This window comes from Scyliorhinus torazame, chromosome 12, assembly GCF_047496885.1.
Source record: "Scyliorhinus torazame isolate Kashiwa2021f chromosome 12, sScyTor2.1, whole genome shotgun sequence".
NCBI classification, from domain to species: domain Eukaryota; kingdom Metazoa; phylum Chordata; class Chondrichthyes; order Carcharhiniformes; family Scyliorhinidae; genus Scyliorhinus; species Scyliorhinus torazame.
This window is the reverse complement of record NC_092718.1, coordinates 80,272,925-80,287,935: the sequence shown is the minus strand read 5'-3', so window position 1 is coordinate 80,287,935 and position 15,011 is coordinate 80,272,925. Positions and strand designations below refer to the sequence as shown.

The following is a 15,011-nucleotide window of genomic DNA, read 5'->3' as shown; positions in this document are numbered from 1 at the left end:
GGACGTTTCCCCTTTAAATGGGCATGGTCCGGGGCCTCTGACGTCATGACGCATGTGACGTAGCGCGTAGGAAGCGATTGCGCATGCGCAGATCGCTGTTCCTTTACTGATGGCCGTTTTCGTGATTGTGCATGCGCGTTGTCTTGCGCATGCACAAACGGACCTTCCCGTTCTATGCGCTTCTCGCGCAACTGTGCAAGTGCAGACCTTTTAGAAAGATGGCCGCCGATCAAAACTGTTCTTTGCTCCGGGATCTCGGCATCGTGGTGAGTACTGGCGCTTCTCTTACCTTTTCTTGCTGGTTGGAGTGTGTTTCCCTCACAGTATTTGCCAAATTTGTCCAGGACTTCTGTCCTGGCACCGGCGATGGTGAGGAGAAGCTCTGTTTTTTCAGCATCGGCCATGTCTTCTAGTTTGGCTGCTACCAGGAAGATTTCAAACTTTTGCCGGAATGCCAGCCAGTTTTCGCGGAGATCGCCGTGGCACTGGAGCCGCTGCGGAACCCGGATCTCGAACATCTTGCCTGGGTATCGTTGCTGGTTGTCACTGTACACTGAGGTATGGCTATATGGATTGAAACAGTTCAGGCCTGGTACCATGATTTGTTATGTTGTAGGTGTAACAAAAGCAGCTTCCTTGTGGTGCACTTGACAAAGGAAGGTTCAGACGTGGAGATAACTTCAACACGTTTATTAAACTATTTGCACTTCTATTACTCGGGTTCGACACTACTGCTAATCCTACTATAGCTACCCAGACTGACTAACCAGTTGCTGCAATCCACGTGGTGGGTGTAATATTGAATCAACCCTTTGTCTGTACTCACTGACTGTCTCCACTGGAAAGAGGCAGATCATGTGTGTGGTGTCCTTTATATATGGGTTGGTGTAATGCCCCCCTGTGGTCGTGTCACCTCCTTGTGTATCATGAATGTCTATTGGTCGTGTCCTATCTATTTGATCTATTTGTTGAGTGTGTGTGTGATGTCTCTTGTGCTCCCTCTCGTGTCTAGCTAGCCTACATGTATTTACATTGATGCACATCACCACAGAGGTTACAGAGATCGGGATGGTTGTTGGGCCTGGAAGAGGCTATAGAATTGTGGAGATTTCAGGGCCTGGAGGAGGTTCAAGCTCTACAATCACAGAGTGATGAAAACCTCCATTTTGGATCCCGATTGGGGACTGGGGGATGGGGGGGGGGGGGGGGGGGGCTGAAACATCGGAGTCATTCAGGTGAATCTGAGTAAACAAAAACATAGAATAGAATCCCTGCAGTGCAGAAGGAGGCCTTTTGGCCCATCGAGTCTGCACTGGCCCTTGGAAAGAGCACCCTAACTAGGCCCACGCCTCTATCCTATCCCCCATAACCCAGTAACCTCACCTCATTTTTGGACACTAAGGGGCAAGTTAGCATGGTCAATCCACCTAATCTGCACATAATTTGGACTGTGGGAGGAAACCCACGCAGATACGGGACGAACGTGCAAACTCCACACAGACAGTCACCCAAGGCCGGAATTGAACCCGGGTCCCTGGCGCTGTGAAGCAGCAGTGCTAACCACTGTACCACCGGCATGAATCAAATCAAGTAATTCCAGAAAATCTCAGCACCTCTGTCAGCATTTGTGGAGAGAGAGAGAGAGAGACAGAGTTAATGTTTTGAATCCAATATGACCCTCCTTCAGAACATGGAAATTCAACCCTTTCCCCCCGGTGGACAAAGGGCGACAGAGAGAGTTTCCCTTACCACAGCTCTGTCACATTTCAGAAAGACAATCACCTCAGGACACCCCAAAGTGATTTGCAGAAAACTAAGGACTTTTTTTGTGGCACAGTCAAATTGTAAAGCTGGCAATGCGACAGGCCATTTGCGCACAGCACACACAGCAATGTAATAATGACCCAGATCATCTGCATTTTTTAAAGTGATGTCGGTTGAGTGATAAATGTTGGTCCCTGGACATTGGGGGAACTCCTCTACACCCACCCCCATCACTCTTCTTCCAGATAGTGGCCATCTGAAGTGTCTGCCCTGTGCCTGTTCCAGGATCATGAGTTTCAAGACCCAACAGTGGCTTCACATCAAGTCCATCCAATCGGACACAGGAACTGATCCCATGAACTCTCAGGCTCTGTCTCAAGCTTATTGTTCCCTCTTGGCATGAGGGGAATGGTGGGTTCGAGAACATCTTTCATTAGAAACCTGCCAGAGCAACATTGTAAACCGGTAAAACTGGTCCACTGTCACTGAACGAGATTGTTAATGTGCACAAAATGCTACCCTTGGTTGTAACTGTGTGTAATATGGTAAACAGTGGAAATGTCCCTGTCTCCGAGGCAAAGCTGTGATACTGGAGCACCACCACTGGAAGGAGGGTGCAATTGAATTACAATGTGATGTGTGTAGATGGAATTTTTCTCAACAAATGACGACACTGGATTTTCAATAATGAGAAGGACATGTGGCAACAGGAAGTGCTGCCTTGGAGATAGCAATATTATTTTGAGTGTGAAATTTAATTTGAGAGATGTACAGAACCATCTGAATATCTTATTGCTTGTATGAATAGGCATAAAATTCTGCAGAATTCATTTCAATTTCTTGCAATCTGTGACAGAATGAAAAAGGTGCAGCATTCAGAAAGCAAGTTCGCAACTAATACAAAGGTTGAGCAACATCAAATTTTTGTTCATTACCATTTGACCCCATTGTCTTCACATACCCCAAAACCCCTCTCCCCGTTTCACACTCAGTTTCTCTGGAATCTGCTGATCCCTGTGTATTCCGTGTCCTCACTGGTGCGCACAGTCCCGTCACCACTGGGCAGCTTCGAGAAGTTCATTTTGGTGCAGAGGGGGTCATCGGGTTTGTAGCTATGCCCATGGAAAAGCGAGTGAAAGCAGGTGCACCGACTCTCATCTCCGGTACTATAGGGGAAGGAAGGTCAAAGGGAAATGTCATTATGGCCACAAGATTCCCCAGTTTATATTGGGATGTGATTCAAATTCAAAAAGTTTAAGCAGAATCATTCAGGTAAAGGAGGACATTCAGCTCAATTGGTCTGCACTGACACTCCACATCTGCCTCATGACTCTAGTGCCGTTCGTTCCCTTGTCTTTTTCCCCCTCGCCCTGTAGAAAGTTTCTGTTCACAATCATCTTACGCCCTCTTGAATGCCTCGATTGAAACTGCTTCCACCACACATTCAGGCCGTGCATTCCAGACCCCAACCAACTTGTTAAGTGAAAAACAGTTTCTCACATCTCATTTGCTTCTCTTGCAAATTTCTTTTAAATCTGATCCTACTCGATCCTTTTAGGACAGGAATAGTTTCTCCCTATCTGCTCTGTCCAGCCCCCCTCGATTTTGAACACTCTGATCAAATCACCTCTTAGCCTTCTCCTCTCCAGGGAGAACAATCCCAAATGATATATCCGTGTATCTGCAAGTTATCTTCAATGACAGTGAATTTGACGATGTTCTCCAAATTGATCCGGTACATTTTGCACAATACAAATCACAGTAGCTACCAGGAGAAATGGTGAAAGGTCCTACAATGCAGAAACTGTGGAAACTCGCCATCGAAAGACGGTCAGATTCAATTTGAGGAACATGTGATACCATTTTAGTCTTATTGCCATTAGCCACGCATCTCCCAGGCAGGCAGAGCATAGGTTGGATGAGAAAACTCAAACTGTCGATTGGCTAATTATGAACAATAGTACTGAGGTCGTCACCAAGAAGGACAAGACATTGAAGAGCATATCTCAAGTCAGCACAAAAAACCACTGATTCCACATGAAGTTCCTCCCCATCCTTGGTCCAAAATCACATCTGACCTCTTTCAAGTGTATGGTACTGACTTCATCCCCAACATTGCCGATTTCCCAAGTACCCTATTGTTCAACAATTGCACATTATATCAAGTACAACTGTCACGTACACTCTTATGTGTTATGTTCAGTTTATTTGGCATGCCCAGAAAAATCATGACATATAACAAGTCATAATTTATTGTAAGCCGTTTCAGGATAAGTGTGAGAAGTGGGCTATTGATCACACTACTTCTCCTCATTACCCTAGATCTAATGGCCTTTAACTACAACTATTCCATCACCAGCAGAGCTCATGTTTGGTAGATTGGTGCGCACCAATTTACCGACTCTTACCCATTCTGTTCTCTCAGGAAACAGACAGCAACTTTCAAAACTACCAATAGTTTTGAAACTACCAAGATGACCAATATGCACAATAAATGTGAGAGTACCGAAGTTCCAAGTTTACAGTGGGAACAACAAGTTCACATCCAGGATCCCACAGTAGGTTTGTGGCAACCAGCCGAGGTGACAAGGATGTGTTCAGAACCAGGCCCCTATGAGGACAACACACGCAAAGTCACAATGAAGAATAACGCAGGACAAATCAGATCCATTCTAGCTCCTTAACTGCTGTGCGGTCCAATTGCATCAAGGACAAGAGCACAAAGTAAACCAGGAACAACATAAATAATGACAATCCCACAGATCACTGTGCATGATTAATGAAACCTTCAGAAACAGTTCCTATTGCAAGATCTGGGCCTACTAGCAGATTACCTTTATGGATGAGAGACTTGTAGATGATCAGTTCAATACACTTTAGTGGTAAATAAACATGAATATATTTTATGCCCATGGATATATATTATGCCCTTTGGAAGGGGGATTTCTCTTTAAAAAGAAAGGGGGATGCTGTATAATGCCTTTCAAAGTACAACAGCATTATATCACAAAAATTTGTCATGTGATCCAGTCTTAGTTTCACTTTTGGTTTGAGCAGAGCACACACATGTTTTCAAGTTTAATCCCTCTGTATAACTGTTCTCATGTGTCTAGTCTCAATAAAGGAATCCACAATATATTTACATGATCCCTGACAAATGATTGCTGCCTTGAGTCCTGTACTATAAATAATCCTAAGATCTCAGATCACTATAATAACATGACATTTCTTCTAACACACCCATCCCAGCTTTGTCCCCCATAGCCCAAATATTTTTCTCTTCACATATTTTTCCAATTCCTCTTTTGAAAGTTCTGATTCCATCTGCTTCCACCACATTCCATATCACAAGTTGAGTCTTCACCTGGATACAGGACAAAGAAAGACACACTCCGGATCATCAGGGGCAAAGAGACCACTTACGGGAGGGGCCAATGATGCTTAATCCAAGGGAAAGGATCATTCACTTAGGAAAAAAGATTGAAGTCGATACTTTAGAGAAACATCAATTTGAACCTTCACACTTACTTTTTCACATTCACAAAGATTAAGATTCCAGCCACAAAAACACTCAACATGATCCCAGCCATGAGTGATCCAACTGGCCATTTTCTGGAGCCTCTACCTGTAAAAACAACCATTAATTACTGCGCCACACTTATAGAATGACGCTCTGATATATCTTGAGAAGCAATACACTCAATTTTGAAATATTAATTCTCGGGCAATGTTGACATTTATTGTCCATCCTTAGTTTCCCCTTGGGAAGTGGGTGGGGATCTTTCTCCTGAACCACTGGTTTGGCATAAACTGGGAGATCAGTTCAGAGGGCAACATAAAAAGTAACAATTTTGGTGTCAAAAAACCATCCACTCTTGGCAACAGTTTCAGAACCGCTCAGACAGTAGGAACATGAGGAGTCTATTCAGCCCCTTGAGCATGTTCCACCATTCAAGGAGATCATGGGTGATCTGTGACAGGGCACCTTTTCGCCATATACATAATACGTTTGGATACCAAATCTCATATTTGAATTTAACAATGGGTCTAAACACAGAAGTAAATTCAAAATTTCTCCCAGCCTCTGTCATAAGGGTTTCCGAAATTCATTCCTGAAAGGTCTGCCTCACAGTTTTAAACTCTATACCCTGATCCTTGACTTTCCAACCCACGGAAACGGTTTCTCTTTAATGACCCTTATCTGCTCTCATTAATATCTTGATATGAATAACTTACCTTCTTAGGTAAGAGTGCTTGAACGTAATGTCATGATGCTGTTAGATGTGCATGTGTGATTAATCTTCCGTCTGCTGCTAAGTATATATTGAATTACTTTAAAGGGACCTTTAAAATCAAGCAGAAGACACCGACTTATGATGGCTGACACAGGTCACCTGATATCTGGTATTACCAGTTGGAAATCGCCAATGTGAATTGCAATTAGGACATGTAGAGACAACCCCTTGTGGAATGTCATGCCTGCTGATGTCTATGATTGGTATAAATTTGTACAGAAACATGCTGGCCTCACTATTTGCATTTCTATAAAGCACACCTTTCAGGCAGAAAGTCCACCAGGACAATGGCTATATAAAAAGTGTTATGCCTAATTTATCACAGGAAAGAATGGTCAATACAGAAGTGATAAATAATGAAAGGGCATCGGCAATAAAGTAGTAACCAGGGGATTTCCAGACATGAACTAATCAAGTATATTTTCAAATAAGTCATCTGACCAGGATAAGGATTTTGAAAGATACCCAAGCTGTTAAAAACAGAATTGGAAGAAGTTTCCCAGTGGAGCAGTAACACCATCTCTCTCTCTCTCTCTCTCTCTCTCTCTTGTCCTCTCAAGTTCAAGACCCCATAACATTTTGGAAGCCACAGAGTGATTGAGAAATTCCATCAAAAGGTGCCTCGGGTACAATGAAATTGACTTTTGGAAATAACAATTTACATTTAAAAAAGAGATGGTCTCCAGAAATTGCAGTTCACACCAACTTCAAATCCAATGCAATTTCAAGACACCCGTGAAAAAATTTGGCTTCAGCCTCAAGATACCAGCAAATGATTCATAAACAGAAAACTCTCTATTTTTCCCTTTTATCATCAAATCGTAAATTCAACCCAAAACTAACCCCATAGTATAACTTGTTATTTTGCATGTGGGAATGTCTGTATGCGGATTTGTGTGAGAGTGAGTGTTCAAGAGAGTGTTTGCGGTGTGTGCGCGCATGTGTGTGTCTGTGTTTGTATGTGTGTGTCTGCATGTGAGTGTTTGTATGTGTGCATGTTCACCATTTTAAATAACTATATCTTATCTGGGTGGATTTTCTGCTCAGTAAAAACTATCCCCTTTGTGTTTAAACACGAGAAAGCCTGTCAGATTGGTTTGTTTGCAATCAGCACATAAACAGTTCAGCACAGATATTTTTTCATACCTTCATCCTGATAATTGAGGATCAGAGATCAGATAGATACTCAACATCTTTTACCAAAGTTCGGGGAGTCTAAAACTAGAGGGCATAGGTTTAAGGTGAGAGGGGAGGGATACAAAAGGGTCCAGAGGGGCAATATTTTCACAGAACGTGGTGAGTGCCTGGAACGAGCTGCCAGAGGCAGTAGAAAAGGCATGTATAATTTTGTCTTTTAAAAAAGCATTGAGACAGTTATATGGGGAAAATGGGTATTGAGGGATATGGGCCAAATGCAGGCAACTGGGACTAGCTTTGTGGTGAAAACTGGGCAGCATGGACAAAGTTGGGCCGAAGGGCCTGTTCCATTCTGTAAACCTCTATGACTCTTAATTTACAAAAATATCTTCCTCTGATCAAAAAGAAAGAAAAGCCAGGTGCTGACACATGTGATCCCCAGTTGGAACACTGGTTTGTGTAATTTATATCCATTTTCAATGAAACAGCTTTGTTTGCGGGGAGCGAGTTCCAGATTTCCAATGGTCTTTGGGTGAAGAAATGCTTCCTGACATCACCCCTGAACGGCCTGACTCTAATTGATTGAGTGTTGACATTGCCACATGAGGTCAGGTGATTAAAAGCTGCGTCAAATAGGTTAGTTGTAAAGAGCATCTTAAAGGAGCTGGAGAGAGAGATGGAGAGGGTGAGGGAGGGATTGTAGAGTTTAGAGATAAAGCCAGCTGAGTGGAGGTCTATCCTTAACCATTCTCTCACCTCTGACCCACAGATACACCTTGAACATGGCTTCCCCATGTGTGTTTCGAACCGAGCAGGATACCATCACTCCCTTCTCATCCTGGGGTCCCGTCAGGATCAGGGAGCCAATCACCAGGTGCCCATCTCTGACCCGCCTTGACAACAGACGTCCGCGTGTTTGGTTACCACTGATTTTGGCAGGGGGCAGGTGCCAGGTGAGGTCTCCGGGCGGATTGGAGTTGGCCACACAGATGCAGGTGACCCCTTCTGACCTCCGGGTGCACTCCAACTCCTGGGAAATCTCCGGATTATCTGAGGAGGGAAGAACAATGCTGAGACAATGTCGTAGCAGAGTTAGCGTGTAAGATAAAAACACACATCCGTGCCTTTGTTACCTCCAGTCCCGACCATCCCAACCTTCTCCAGTCCAGACTTCCATCTTCCAATCTCCATAAACTTCAGCTCATCCTAAACTCTTTGGCCCCTATGTCCTAACTCACACTGAGTCCCGTTTACTCATCAACCACTTTTGATTGCTGAGACACAATTTTTTTTTAAATTAAAAAAAAATCCAATTAAGGAAAAATTTTAGCATGGCCAATCCACCTACGCTGCACACCTTTGTGGGGGTGAGTGCCACCCGGACACAGTTCACTGAGAGACACGGTGATCCCTGTAACCTTCTCCAGCTCCTACAACCCTATCTCTGTAATCTCCTCCAGTTTCTACAACTCTCCCTCTCTACAACCTCCTCCAGCCCCTACAACCCTCCCTCTCTCTTTGACCTCTTCCACTCCTACAATCCTCCCTATGTCTGTAAACATCTGCAGCCCTTACAACCCTTTCTACCTCTGAAACCTCCTTCAGCTACTACAAGCCTCCCTATTGTTAAGCTCTAATGGTAACTCTATAATAGAACTAAAATAATGGAACTATAATAGAACTCTTTGGGCGAAATTCTCTCCAAACGGCGCGATGTCCGCCGACTGGCGCCCAAAACGGCGCCAATCAGACGGGCATCGCGCCGCACCAAAGGTGTGGAATGCTCCGCATCTTTGGGGGCCGAGCCCCAACATTGAGGGTCTAGGCCGGCGCCGGAGGGATTTCCGCCCCGCCAGCTGGTGGAAAAAGCCTTTGTTGCCCCGCCAGCTGGCGCGGAAATGACATGTCGGGGCGGCGCATGCGCGGGAGCGTCAGCGGCCGCTGACAGTTTCCCGCGCATGCGCAGTGGGGAGAGTCTCTTCCACCTCCGCCATGGTGGAGACCGTTGCGGAGGTGGAAGGGAAAGAGTGCCCCCACGGCACAGGCCCGCCCGCGGATCGGTGGGCCCCGATCGCGAGCCAGGCCACCATGGGGGCACCCCCCGGGGTCAGATCGGCCAGCGCCCCCCCAGGACCGAGGTGCCCGCCCACAGTGCCTTGTCCCGCCGGTAAATAGGTACTCTAATTTACGCCGGCGGGACAGGCAATTTATCGGCGGGACTTCGGCCCATTCGGGCCGGAGAATCGAGCGGGGCGGGGCCCGCCGAACGGCGCGGCCCGATTCCCGCCCCCGCCGAATATCCGGTATCGGAGACTTCGGCAACCGGCGGGGGCGGGATTCACGGCGGCCAACGGCCATTCTCCGACCCGCTGGGGGGTCGGAGAATGACGCCCTTTGACTCTAAATTGATGTGTTCAGCAATTACTTTTCCAACAACACCACAGTGCCACCTGTATCCCCTTTATATTTGACACATTCTATTAAACAATAAGTGTGGTTAATCAAACAATTAGAACCCCAATTCCAAATGAAGTATTGGATATTGGATTTGTTTATTGTCATGTGTACCAAAGTACAGTGAGAAGTATTTTTCTGCGAGCAGCTCAACAGATCATTAAGTACATGAAAAGAAAAGGAAATAAAAGAAAATACATAATAGGGCAACACAAGATACACAATGTAACGACATAACACCGGCTCGGAAACATTAACTCTTTCTTAACACCTCTCTCTGTAACCTCCTCCAGCCCTTTCAACCCTCCCTATCTTTGCAACATCCTCCAGCCCGAAAACCCTCCCTATCTCTGTAACTTCTTCCAGTCTCTGCAAGCTTCCATATCTCTTTAATCTCCTCCATCCTCAAACAGACCTCCTGTATCAGCCTCGAGAATGCCCTCTGATTTCCATCGCTTCACCTTTGGCAGCCGTGCCTCCAAGTGCCTGGGAGGCTCTAAGCTCTGGAATTCCCTCCCTGCGTCTCTCTGTCTCCTTTTGTCCACATTTCAGACATTCCTCATGAGATAGAGGAATCTGTCTCTTTCTCCGAGATTTGAGCACCCGTATCTAATATCTCCTTCTGTATCGCGGAAAGGCAAAGGGTGAAAAAACCACAGCGGTTCTGCTAGTAATGCTAAAATGCAGCAAGTGGGCTGGCCTCAGACAGAAGGTGCTGCTGTTTTAAGAAGAGCCAGATAGAGTTAAATGCTTACATTGCACATCCAGGTGGGTAATGTTGGAGGTGCTGTTACCCAGTGGGTTCCTCACTGTGCAGTAGAAACTTGCATCATTCTCCCGTGTTACAGGATTGAAGGAGAGAGTGCGGCTACTTGTGTTTAACTGGGTGCTGGTGTTCCCCTCGATCCTGAACCAGGTGTAATGGGATATCGGTGGGACACTTTCACTGGAGCAGGTTAATGTGATATTGCTTCCCTCTCTTATCCCATCAGTGGATCTGCTGATGGACACCATCGTCTCCTGTGGGGGATCTGGAACAAGAAAAGAGGGAAATCAGCAGTTAATCCCCAAGCCCCACAACCCTCTGAGATCTCTGTGCCCCTCCAATTCCGGCCCCTTGGACATCCTCCCATTCCCATCGTTCCACCATTGGCGGCCGTGTTTTCAGCCACCTTGAACCTAAGTTCTGGAATCCCCTTCCTCGTTTCTCACCTCCTCAGAACTGGATCTGACCCCGAATCACACCAGGAGATATTAGGGACGGGTGAACAAATGCTCGGTCAAAGAGGCAGGTTTTAAAGAGCGTCTGAAAAGTTCTGAGAGGGTTGGAGATTGGCGATCGGAATTTCCCATCCAGTCTGTGGATGGTCAAGTACAGAGATTGGAAATGAAAGCCCGCTAGCCTTGTCCTGACAACAACTGAAGGAGAACTGAGAATAAAAATAAAAGAGGAAGAAGAAAAATTGGATGAGTGGATAACATTGGGATGTGGACTGAGGGGGGATTGAAGGAAACCAGAGAAGAATCAAGACGATGCCAATGGCTCCACTAACACTGTCAAGATAATGAATGAGTGAATGCGATAATGAATGAAAGAATGTATCTCCACACTCAAGTTTCACAGTGATAGTTATGGACCCCTCCACTGCTCCATATTCATTCTCTACCGCACACTTCTCATTTCCAGTGTCTCTGGATGTAACGAGAGGAATCACCAACCACATCTTGTGTGTGTGTGTGTGTGGTCTATGTGTGTGGACTGTATGTGTGTGGTTTTTGTGTATCTGTGTGTGTGTGTGTGGTCTGTATGGGTGTTTGTGTGTGTGATCTGTGTGCGCGCCTTTGGTCTGTGTGTATTTAGTCTGTGTGTGTGTTCTGTGTGTGCGCATGTGGTCTGTGTGTATGGTCTGTGTGTGAGTGAGTGGTCGGTGTGTGTGTGTGGTCTGTGTGTGAGGTCTGCGTGTATGTGTGTGTGGTCTGTGTGTATGTGGTCTGTGCATCTGTGTATGGTCTGTGCGTGTGTGTGTGGTCTGTGTGTGTGTGCGTTTGGTCTGTGTGTATTTGGTCTGTGTGTGTGTGGTCCGCGTACTCGTGTATGGTCTGTGTGTGTGGTCTGTGTGCATCTGTTTGGTCTGTGCGTATTTGGTCTGTGTGTGTGGTCTGTGTGAGCGCATGTGTGTGTGGTCTGTGTATGAGTGTATGGTCGGTGTGTATCTGTGTGTGGTCTGTGTGTATGTGTGTATGTGGTTTGTCTGTGTGTGGTCTGCGTGTATGTGTGTGTGGTCTGTGTGTGTCTGGTCTGTGTCTGTGGTCTGAGTGTGTGTGTTTCGTCTGTGTGTATTTGGTCTGTGTGCATGGTCTGTGTGTGTATAGTCTGTGTGTGTGGGTGTGTGTGCATGTGGTCTGAGTCTGTGTGGTCTGCATATGGGTGGTTTGCATGTGCGTGTGTATGCACGTGCGGTCTGTATGTGTGGTCTGTGTGCATATGTGTGTGTGTGGGGTCTGTGTGGACTATATGTGTGTGTGTGGTCTGTGTGTGTGGTCTGTGTGTGTGATCTGTGTGTGCACGTTTGGTCTATGTGTATTTAGTCTGTGTGTGGTCTGTGTGTGCGCATGTGGGCTGTGTGTGTGTTGGCTTTGCGCATGTGGTTTGTGTGTATGGCCTGAGTGTATAGTCTGTGTGCATGTGCTTGTGCACATGGTCTGTGTGTGGGTGTATGTGCTTGTGGTGTGCATGTCTATGTGGTCTGCATGTGTGTGGATGGTGTGTGTGTGTTTGCACGTATGGTCTGTGAGTATATGGTCTGTGTGTGGACTGTGAGTGTGTAGTCTGTGTGTGTGTGTGTGGTCTGTGTGTGTGCGCATGGTTTGTGTGTATGGTCTGTGTGCATGTGATCTGTGCGTGTGCATGTGGTCTGTGTGTATTTGGCCTGTGTGTGGTCTGTGCGTGTGTATGGTGTGTGTGTGTGTTTGGTCTGTGTGTGTGTGGTCTGTGTGTGCGCATGTGTTTGTGGTCTGTGTATGTGGTTTGTGTGTATGTGTGGTCTGTGTGTATGGTCTGTGTGGGTAAGGTCTGTGTGTGAGTCGTCTGTGTGAGTGTGTGGTCGGTGTGTATCTGCATGTGGTCTGTGCATTTGTGTGTATGTGGTTTGTGTGTAGATGGTCTGTGTGTGTGATCTGTGCGTATGTGTGTGGTCTGTGTGTGTGGTCTGTGTGTGTGTGTCTGAGTGCATGTGGTCTGTGTGTGTATAGTCTGTGTGCATGTGGTCTGTGTGACTGTGGTCTGCATGTGTGTGGTTTGTGTGTGCGTGTGTATGCACAAGCGGTCTGTGTGTTCTGTGTGTCGACTGTGTGGTCTGTGTACATGTGGTCTATTTGTGGCATGTGTGAGTGGTGTGTGTGTGGTCTGTATGTGTGGACGGTGTGCGGTTTTCGTGTATCTGTGTGTGGTCTGTGTGTGTGATCTGTGTGTGTGTTTGGTCTGTGTGTATTTAGTCTGTGTGTGTGTGTGTGGTATTTGTGTGTGTTATCTGTGTGCATGTGGTCTGTGTGTATGGTCTGAGTGTGTATAGTCTGTGTGCTTGTGCGCGTGGTCTCTGTGTGGGTGGATGTGCATGTGGTCTGTGTGTGTGGTCTGCCTGTGTGTGGATTGTGTGTATTTAGTCTGTGTGTGTGGTCTGTGTGTGCGTGTGGTCTTTGTGTGTGTTATCTGTGTGCATGTGGTCTGTGTGTATGGTCTGAGTGTGTATAGTCTGTGTGCTTGTGCGTGTGGTCTCTGTGTGTGTGGATGTGCATGTGGTCTGTGTGTCTGTGTGGTCTGCCTGTGTGTGGATTGTGTGTGTGTTTGCGCGTGCAGTCTGTGTGTGTGTGGACTGTGTGTGTGTGTAGTCTATGTGTGTGTGTGTGGTCTGTGTATGGGCGTGTGGTCTGTGTATGGGCGTGTGGTCTGTGTATGGTCTGTGTGTGTTGTAATTGAAAATGTGGAATGATGTGTCATTTGAAACATGGAAGTCTGGCAATATCTGGTCTGAGAGAAACATGAGAGGATACAGGGAAAGATCCCACAAAGGGTTAACAGCAGCTGCAAAAAGCAGGATTATAAAATGCAGATTCCTTCTCCCAAACAGGCTTAGCAAACAAACAGGATTTTTGTATGAAGCTAAAAACAATGGTTCACACCTTCATTGAAATTAACCATCTTAGTAAGCATTTGGAAAAACATGGATGAGGGTTTCAGTTGAGTTAGGTGATAAATGTAAACCTTTCAAGTTATAACCAAGTGGATTTTTAGCATTACGCGAAAAGCAATGATTCACACCTTCATTGAAGCAAAATCAGTAGATAGAAAAGAATGACTAGGGGGACAAATATATAGATGTGAAGCACTGCTGACATCAGGTAAATTAAAAGAAAATTGGAGACTATCAGTCTACGAGAAACATAATTTAAAGCCAAAATCAAAGTCAAAATTATGAGCTGGGGACACAACTTGAAAATAAAACTGTAGAAATGACAGGGATCGAAATTCACATGGCTATTGAAATCAAAGCATTTTTGAACATCACAGAGGACACAATATAAACAGACCTGAGAGGTGAGGTCAACCCAAAATGAATACTTTGTTGTATTAGAATGTTTCGATCAAAGATACTTTTTATAATCCAAGTGAAATAAAGATTACTTTATGAAAAAGCCATAAAAACGTAATAACTGTTAGAAAGAGAATATAACCCCAAAGACCAGAGCAGGAACTTCCAGAACTCAGCGAGAACTTAGAGAGAGAGAGAGAGAACCTCACTCGGTGATGGGAAAGCAACATCGGAAGATCGAGCAGCCCAGAAGAAACGAGCCGAAGATCCGAAGTTAAAGAAAACTGATTGTCAAGAAAGACTTGAAAGTCTGCAACTGGTCCCAACAAGACAAGGGGCGGCATTACAGCAGCGGGACTTTGGCCCATCGCGGGCCAGAGAATCACCGGGGGGGGCCCGCCAACCGGCGCGGTGTGAATCCTGCCCCCGCCGGCCGCCAAATTCTCCGGCACCGGAGATTGGCGGGGGCAGGAATCGCACCGCGCCGGTTGGCGGGCTCCCCCCGATGATTCACCGGCCCGCGATGGGCCGAAGTCCCGCTGCTGTAATGCCAGTCCCGCCGGCGTGAATTAAACCACATACCTTACCGGCGGGACTAGCGGCACGGGCCGGCTCCGGCATCCTGGGGGGGGGCGCGGTCAATCTGGCCCCAGGGGGTGCCCCCACGGTGGCCTGGCCCATGATTGGGGCCCACTGATCCGCGGGCAGGCCTGTGCTTATCCCTTAATTTCAGATCTAGACTGAAAGGGACCGCCAGTCACAGTTATAACGA

At 46.3% G+C, this 15,011-nt stretch overlaps 1 protein-coding gene across 1 annotated transcript in view; it reads right to left on the bottom strand.

Moving 5' to 3' along the window:
* Positions 1-2,517: 2,517 nt before the first annotated feature.
* Positions 2,518-15,011, bottom strand: part of LOC140387200 (sialic acid-binding Ig-like lectin 13) — a 63,661-nt gene continuing 51,167 nt past the window's right edge. The window contains exons 5-8 of the mRNA XM_072470183.1: positions 10,406-10,681; positions 7,953-8,246; positions 5,293-5,389; positions 2,518-2,930 (exon numbers count right to left, since the gene is read on the bottom strand). Coding sequence (XP_072326284.1) covers positions 2,753-2,930; positions 5,293-5,389; positions 7,953-8,246; positions 10,406-10,681 — 845 coding nt within the window. The 3' untranslated portion in view covers positions 2,518-2,752. The remainder of the gene's footprint in view (positions 2,931-5,292; positions 5,390-7,952; positions 8,247-10,405; positions 10,682-15,011) is intronic.